General features: G+C 31.3%; 1 protein-coding gene across 1 annotated transcript; it reads right to left on the reverse strand.

The window, feature by feature from the left end:
• Positions 1-166: 166 nt before the first annotated feature.
• LOC136795216 (uncharacterized) lies at positions 167-7424 on the reverse strand. The gene is made up of 3 exons (XM_067045065.1): positions 6550-7424; positions 3714-3813; positions 167-368 (listed from the first exon to the last, which is right to left on the reverse strand). The coding sequence occupies exons 1-3, from the start codon at positions 7422-7424 to the stop codon at positions 237-239; spliced, it is 1107 nt and encodes a 368-aa protein (XP_066901166.1). The 3' UTR covers positions 167-236.
• Positions 7425-8897: the final 1473 nt, after the last annotated feature.

Genomic DNA, 8897 nt, shown 5'->3' on the forward strand with positions numbered 1-8897 from the left:
TAAATTTTAGTATGTATGAGATCATTCATCACTATTACCTACTGCCCACAACTGTGTGGCAGATTGTAATATCTATCAATAAATAAATCTATCAATTCTCTCGATTAATATTATATTTTACGTTCAAGTTTATCTGGACAATGGCTTAGCCAAGAGGTATTTATTATAGATTGGAGCTATTTATTTCTAAGAGAAACATTTCATAAGTCTATTTGTAGAAAATAATATAAACAATGCTATGAAGAAGAAAGGAAACTGTATACCAGATCAGTTATCCGCTGACCGCTGAGGGAAAAGAGGAACATGTAGCCAACTTCCACTGCGCACATTAGCATCGAAGCAACCGTTGTTCCGGGCAGTTCTTTCGCCTGAGGAGTTGAAGTAGTGATGTGTCATTGAGAATAAATAACTTTTTATTTTATATAATAATAGCTCCTATTAAGAATTATAATTGTATTATTTAACATATTGAAAGGAAATAGTTGAAAAATGAATGTTGGACCGACTACAGCAGCAGACAATGTTATTTCATATCGTATGAAACCAAAGCTTTTGGTATAGATGTTTCAACTATAACATCCGCGAGCAGGTTATGGAATCGTTGTGATGAAAATGTTTCACAAATCGCCTTCTCACTATTGCTGTCTTCATTAAACCCATGAAGTAATGTTGCCAACAGATCAACAATTGGTTGGATCTTTGTCCCATAAAACCCAGGCCAGACTAGCTATAAAGATAGGTCAAGTCGTAACATCATCAGTATGCAAAGATGTTATTTCATGGATAAAAGAAATTGGATGGCAAGAGTGGCAAGATGAATGGTTCACCATGAGATAAAACAAGTTAAGAATGGTCCAACAGACAGTTAAACGTCCAACCATAAACTTGAATCTGCTACGGAGAGAAGATGTGGTACTAACCCGTCTTCTGATAGGCCATACTCGACTCACCCACGGTCCTCTCATGAAAAAAGAAAATGCACCGATGTGTCGCTACTGCGGAAACGATCTCACCGTTAGGCATATTCTCACTGAATGTATTGCTCACGAACCACACCGGTTCTCTTCAGATTTACAGGAGATGTTGAGCGAAGATCCCACTACAATAACAAAACTTTTTCACTTTCTAAAAATCATTAATATTTATGATCAAATATAGCCTAACTGTCCAGGAATAGATAAGTGGATGCAAAATTCATTATAGCAATTTACTAACTACCTTAAATCTAATTGCAATTTTGTAAAATATAAATCATAATTGTAAATATGTAATTGTAATTGTAAATTTGTGACTTGTATTTGTAATGTAATGTAATTTGTAATTGTAATTGTTAATTTGTAACTTTCTCACTTTGTAAGTGTGCTAATATGTCAATTGTTATCTACTAACTTTGTAAATTCAGTGTAAATGGCCCTAGTGGTCGAAACACTTAAATAAATATTGTATGAAACGAAGTATGATATTCTCATTAGATACATGAAATGTTAATAAGTTTTACTTATTACTGTTGTTCTCTCCATTATCTATATCCTAACTATATCCAAACCGTTTGATGTACTTCTTTGATTATCATGGAAGATCATAAAAGAAATCCAACCTTTCGAATAGCAGCATATAACTGCCTAGTCAACGTTCCCCAGTTTAGGTTTTTTTTTGGGAGGGAAGTAATATGCCATCTCCATTATACTAATCAAATGATACTAGATACTTGTATAAAGCAGTATTTATATTTATAACATTTATACTCAGGCTTGGAGTCCTCTTGCCTATCTGAAAGGTAATGGAGCCTGTAGGAGTGACGTATCTAGAATGCGGTAAAAGTAGTATAAATCAGAAAATAAGCAGTGTTTACGCGCTGTAGAACAACTTCTTGCAATACTCAGTTCAATATTATTTGAATTGTTATTATTTTCTGACGTACATACTTTTGCCGTAGCTGTCAACTGATAATCTAGAGTAGATCAGCATGCGATACAGGATATACTGTGGGCGATTCGATGTAGAACTTTTAAAACACATTTTTTGTACCCATTTTATTGTGGATACGTAGTATGGATAATACACATAGTACAATACATAGTATGGATAATGATTTCGAAATTTCTAGTAAATGAATAATACCTTTTTTTAGCCAGTAATTACACTATTCGTCCGTTAGATAATTGTCCATTAAAAAAGCTTAAACTTAGATGTACTCATAACTAATTTCTTTCAATAAATTCTTATGTAAAAATGTTTAAAAAAAAAAAATACCATTCTCTAGAGGCGCAGATATTTTCTAACATCTTATATTGAAGATGGATACTATGGCATATTTCAAAATGTCCACTGAATATTTTTGGGTTATAGCCAATAGCTCCGAATGTAATCAAAGGAGCATAAATATATAAATTACTAAAATTTAAGAGGATCAAATTGCAAAAATTTTGCTATTCAACAAGTATTACGTTTTTTGGAGAACATTGTATTTTTAACAACTAATGCGCATCTCCTGTCAGAAATTAATTAGATTTAGTCTTAGACTAAACAAGAGGAATACTAAATTTTTTTGAAAAGTAGATATTAATCTAATATATTTTAAGTACGTACTTAGACGTATAAAGCAATGGTTATTATACTATAAATGCACTAGACTGTACTGGCTACTCGATACTATTGTCTTTAAAACTAATAATAGTTAATAAAAAAATATTTAATTATCTTAATAAAAAAATAGTTATCTTTAAAACCTAAAATGATAAATACCTTCATGTATATACTTATAGTATTCTGAAATTTGCGCAATTTAATCCTTTAAATTTTACTTAGTTACAGCTACTAGTAATACTTAAGGTGTTATTGACCTGTAAGTTAAAAATATACAGCAGAGAAGAATCTACCACATTACAATTTTACTGGAATTTATGATTTCTTAGACATCTCCATGGGCGTACACAGAGGAGAGCAGGTGGGAGCCGCGGATTTTTGGGACCCAGGAAAAAAAAAAAAAAGAAAATAGTTAAATTATTTGATAGATAATTTTTTTCTGAAAACAGACTATAATTATAGTCTAATTACGAATTAGTAAGGTTACATTGTTCAGTTGACATCTCCACGGATCACAAGAACACATCCAAACGTTTGAAGGGATAAGATGGATATATGTCGATTCTTCGGTAAAAAAGGTAAGATTCAATGAGCACAATTATTCGTCAGTAATTATCTCTAAAAATAATGGAGGGGGTATGAAAAGGGCCTTTTTTAGATTGCATTCTTCATATTATAACTTACAGTTTGCCAGTTTAGTTATCTTAGAATGTTTGTTGAAAAAAAATGAAAAAAAGCCACCATCATAGAGGCGGTGGTTAATATTTTTGCCAGAAATGCTGATGCTCTCATAGCAAAACTCTTCATCATCTGTTCTAATTTTTGTACTTATTGTATGTATTGATGTACAATAATTGTGTTTATACTTGATATTCAAGTTTCATTTTCGATAATTTATTGCAATTATGGTTAATAAACATTTAAAAAGTAATTATTGAACTTAATGAAGTAGAAATCAAATGGTGGAGGTGTGTCTTGGAATGGAGAATTTATCTTTCTTTTACTCAGCGTGTGTATATCTGAGGTCTGCTACCCGCTTGGCGAAATACTGCCACGACCATGGACACCTCTTAAGAATTATATTTAATGTAATTATAAAATAATTCTATTTGCTCACTATTACTTACCGATCCTGCTGATATCAAACTAAGAGCTATAACTATTGTACCAGTCAAATAGGCACTTCCGATGGGTAGGAAGGAAAGTTCATTGAGGAGATTGAACGCCCTGAAATAAAAATACAATTTTAAATTCCAATTTTATAAAATTGAAGTTTCAAGTTCATGAAAGTTTCTGATCATAATGGCTTAGAGGATAATTTTTTTTAATATGATAATTTTTAGTTGTTTAAATACTTTGTTTTTGAAATGTTTTTGATCGTTAAAAATTATAGTACAATACGTAATAAATATTTCAAGTGTGGGTTCGTGTGATTGTTGCCGCTACTTTGTTTTGGCAGTGGCACAAGTTGAAAAAAAAAATAGGTTGTTTTATTGGAGTTATTCCAAAGATAGTACTGTAGACTTGGGTTACTTTATCTTAATCTAACATATAAAAATTAGTTTTTTTTTGTTCGTACTTTGTGCACTTTATGCACCGTTCATGCAATTTTGATGTGCGGCTTTTTGCTAAATGTTCAGAATTTTCCCGGGAAGAATATAGGCTGGCCCGATTTTTTAGTAAATAAAAAAAATTACAAACAAAATTGAGCATTTTTTGGACGTAGCTCAAAAATTATACATATTTTTCATGGTGATTATATACTTATCGATTTGTCTCATTCTGAAGAATAAGGAAAACATATTACTGATTCTACTAAATGGTTTTTTTTTTCGCTAAAAATTAAAAAAAAAAAACATAATGAGGATTTCAGTAAAGTAGGTTTTTAGTAATTTTTTTTTTAGTAAGCTGTTACCATTTATGTTACTATAGTTACCGTCTTAACACTTCATCTATGTATTAGTTGATAACAAAGTTTCAATAGTGTTTAATTAATATATATAATTGCTCATATATAGCAATAGCGATGCATTGCCGGGTCTAGTGGTTTATAATAATAATAAGTTATCCTATGTAGCACAAAGTAACCTCAGTCAACGGTTATCTTATAGTACAAGAGCCCAAGGGGAGAAAAAAGGCAGTTATTTCACCCCAATTTTTGATTAGATTGAAAACTATGTATAATTACTAGTCAAAATTGATGAGTCTGCGAAGTATAGGTAGGGGGAATAAAAAAAAGGTCATACAATACTTTATAATACATTAAACTACCTTTAATTTGGGTGGTAATAGACATCTGTCCGTCACATAGTTCCTGAGAAATAGATTTCTCAAAATAAATTAACTAACTACTGATATTTCAGTATACTTTTATAAAATGTTGTTTTTTAAAAGGCTGTATCTCGAGAACTATTGTACGTAAATAGCTCTATTAGGGCTAATATTTCAGAAAATGTACTCTACTTTAAATAATGTTCTTTTCGATTTTCTAGTTCAGAATGAAAAATTAATGAATTTTAAAGGTTTTGAAACAGCCGCCATATTTCCTTACCTATACTTGGCAGACTCATCAGTTTTGACTAGTAAATTATACATAGTTTTCATTAAAGTAATCAACAATTTGGGTGAAGTAACTACCTTTTTTTCTTCCCGGCTCTTGTACTATTAGGAATACCTCTCTTACAAAACAAATTTTCAGTTTTTAAGTTGGGCTACAATCAAAGGTCTTCTTAATATTTCGGGATAACAGTTATAAAAGAAACCAGGACGCGCAAACATTTTTTAAGATTTTATAAAAAGATTCTTGATTGTTATTGGAAGAAGATAGTTGACCTTATGAAGTTGTTTGTTGGAGGATAGTCAGGGTGGCGGCCAATAAAGGTATTAAAATAGTAAAAGAAAACTATTTATTGTTCATCAATGTTTCGCTCAACTTGCAGGGGTTCGTCAGGGCTGCTAGATTGAAACCTGATTTAAAGCTGGAACTTCTCAAAATAAATGCAAACAATCAAATCAGTCAATAGGGAGGGGCTAACAAACTTAATATTCGCAAAAAAACAAAAAAAAAACAGCAAAAGATATATCTAGGAGGATAGAAAGAAATTTTTGAGGTTTCTAAAAGGCACTTTTAACAGAAGCTGAACTCACTTATAAATGTTCAATCCCCTAACTCAATACGGATCGGCCGTAGAGTTGTTGAATTTTTAATGACGAATTTCCAAAAAATCACAAAAATAATGATAACTTCTACATGAGCTCACCAATCTGTAATGCACAAAACTTGGGGACGAGTGTAGGGGGGTTAGTGAAAGTTTAGTCATGAGGACCACTGCACCACACTACTGGTGTCTTTTTGATAAAGTACTTTAATGTCTATACTAATATATTTAATACAAAATGCTATGGTAAGAATTAAAGTAAATTTTTCTTCATTCATCATCATTAATTTTATTCTGTATCAAGAAGTATTGAAGATTTAGGCCTGCCTGTTATTTTACTATCAATAGGGCTCACAAGGGCGGTGTGGTTAGTAGCAAATTATAACGCAATATACAACATAAATGAGATCAAGGAAAATAGTTGAAAGAAACGCTAAAAAAACAGAGACGGGGTAGTGGATAATCTGCAATCTGTTATGAATTATATTTATAAAAGGAAATATTTTCAATAATTTGTTAACATTATAATTCCTACGGTTTTATTTACAAATAATAAGTATTTCTATTTAAAATAATATAAAGTTTATATATTTATTTTTTTATTCTTCAATACGTTAATTTTTTTTTCAAATCCAGGTCTGGCCACGCTCTCCGTTGTCCGGGCCCCCAAGAGGCTATTTGCAACTATGAGATGACTATCTAAATGATTTTTCATGTTAATAAATATAAATATAAATACAATAAAAAATATGAAGAATAATCCTTAATTTTAAATAATATAAAAGATCATTAATAATTCTAATACTTCAGTATAACTTGATGATGCTCGAAATTCTTTCTCAGGCATTCACTGTAGCAATAAGTGTACCGTCTATCACATCTGAGCGACTTCATACTGGTTCGATTCACTTTTACAAATATTTTCGAATAGAGAAGATCTATTCTGCTTTCGATCTTATCCAAAGAGTTGTTTAAAATCTTTATCTGGAGGATAACGCTCTCGGACAGGTTAATAAAAAGGAATCCACCACCACCGATGACAACAGTCAAGAGGAATCCGCATGCCATTTGTCCCAATACCGCGGAGTAGTAACCGAAGCCGTCCTTCACATTATACGGGTATTTCCCGTATGGGAAAAGAAGTTGGTAGTCGAACATCGAAGCGGTTCTGTTAAAATCGAAAGTTCCTGCCTTAAAGTCGACGATTGGTGACACACTGAGGACGATTCCTGCAGCTAAAGACACAGTGATCGGTATGAGAGATAATCGGCGAAGCTGCGTTTTCGCATTAGAACGCAGGAGATCTTCCCCGATGACAGCAGGTTCTTGATAGTCGTAAAAATCGTATGAAAGCAACCTGTGTATTAGGAACATGTTACCGTTATTCCAGGCAAAGCTCAGAAGTACGATGATAGTGATTAGTATTAGGAGGCCGAAGTGGACGTTCTGGCTAAAGAGGACCATATTTAAACCATAGATGGGGATAGTAGACTTAATAATGAGGATCAAATGGAAGGACAGCGTAATTAAGTAGATTATCAGTTGGGAAATGCTGAAGATGCGAGTTCTCCCGTCCATCCTGTGATAGAGGCCGGATATTTCTAGGAGATAGTAGTAGTGCTTTAGAATATAGCCATCCACTAGTCGATTAGCCTCAGGATCTTCACGATATTGCCGCATATTTGTTATCTAAGAAACTGGTCCAAAACTAGCATTTTCACAACGACCTAACATGCAAACTGAATTCCGTATTAGTACTTTTGAGAGAGAAAGTTTTTCTTTTTCAGACTTTTCTAATATCCATCAGCACGCTACTTATGATCAAATAGCGCAGCCACGAAACATCATATTTTATTAAAAAATATTCTCTGTGCATAGTGAAACGAAATTTATTTTTTACCTTCGTATAAATATTTTATATAGTCTTACTTACCAATATTTGAAATATATAACAAGAGGAAGATCGCGCGCTTTTTCAACGGACTTCAATGGGTTCACGCTTCGAAGTACCCTAAGAACAACTAATTGAGCTTTGCAAACTGGCGACTATCTGTCTGGTTTTATATTTTTTTTTATGGAATATGGCTCTAACTAAGTAAGTATACCACAAACCAACATCGGGTAACAACCTGTAGATTCTTCCCTCATCTATAGTTTTCCAAAGGTGTTTCCATGGGATAGTTGGCAACAATGTCACACTTTGCGACTGTGAGTGTATGTTCACCTTATATCATCGATATAACACTCCTTTTCAGTTTTCACAAACTTCTTTACCAACAAACACAAACAGCTTTAACGATTTTGATTTTACTCGAATACATCAATGAATAATGGGATGGTCTTTAATATCAACAAGGTTTTATCCTCATTGAAATATTGTTACTGGATTTAATTTACAACAATATATCTTAAGAGAGTTTTTTTTTTTTATTATTTTTATTTTTTTTTTCTTCTTTCTTTTTTTTATTTTATTTTATTTATTTTTTTATTTTAGTATGTATCAGATTCATTCATCACTATTACCTATTGCCCACAACTGTGTGGCAGATTGTAATATCTATCAATAAATAAATCTATCAATCAAAAAAAATTTACAACTAAAGTTAAAAAATTTTAGATTTAAAAAAAATTTCTGAAGTGCCTTTAATTTTGTTGATATGAAATATTTAAGTTTCTATCTTTGTTAGCAGTAATATACAATAGTATTTTTCTAACGAAGTAGTATAACAATAAGTTAGATTAGATATTAAATTATGTAAACATGTATTTTAATAATTTTTAGTATTTATTACTTAATTAATAAATCATGTTTTAACGAACACTTTTGACTGTCATCAAACTTATTTTTTTTATTAAAAAAAGATAGATTATTTATTAGTCGCATTATTCTGTTTAGCGTATATTTATTTCAATATTTTAGTTATTGTACACTTATTCTCTTTGTAGTCATAAATTGTAAAGTAAAATTTTAAATACAGTGGAACCCCTTTAATCCGGGGTAATGATGGATATGTGTCTAATTGAATTAAAAACATTTTATTACTTAATGTGATAGATGCTATATACTTATATATACTTAATGTGATAGATGCTATATACTTATATATACTTAATGTGATAGATGCTATATACTTATATATACTTAATGTGATA

Source organism: Halyomorpha halys, unplaced genomic scaffold (assembly GCF_000696795.3).
Source record: "Halyomorpha halys isolate HHAL.00 unplaced genomic scaffold, Hhal_1.1 Scaffold1526.1, whole genome shotgun sequence".
NCBI lineage: Eukaryota > Metazoa > Arthropoda > Insecta > Hemiptera > Pentatomidae > Halyomorpha > Halyomorpha halys.

Excerpts from the sequence above, each read along its gene's own strand:
- LOC136795216 (XM_067045065.1), bottom strand. The coding sequence starts at position 7,424 with ATGCGGCAATATCGTGAAGATCCTGAGGCTAATCGACTAGTGGATGGC. Across the intron at positions 3,814-6,549 it reads CATCATCAAGTTATACTGAA|GGCGTTCAATCTCCTCAATG; the intron begins GTATTAGAATTA and ends TTTTTATTTCAG. Across the intron at positions 369-3,713 it reads GTTTGATATCAGCAGGATCG|GCGAAAGAACTGCCCGGAAC; the intron begins GTAAGTAATAGT and ends TCAACTCCTCAG.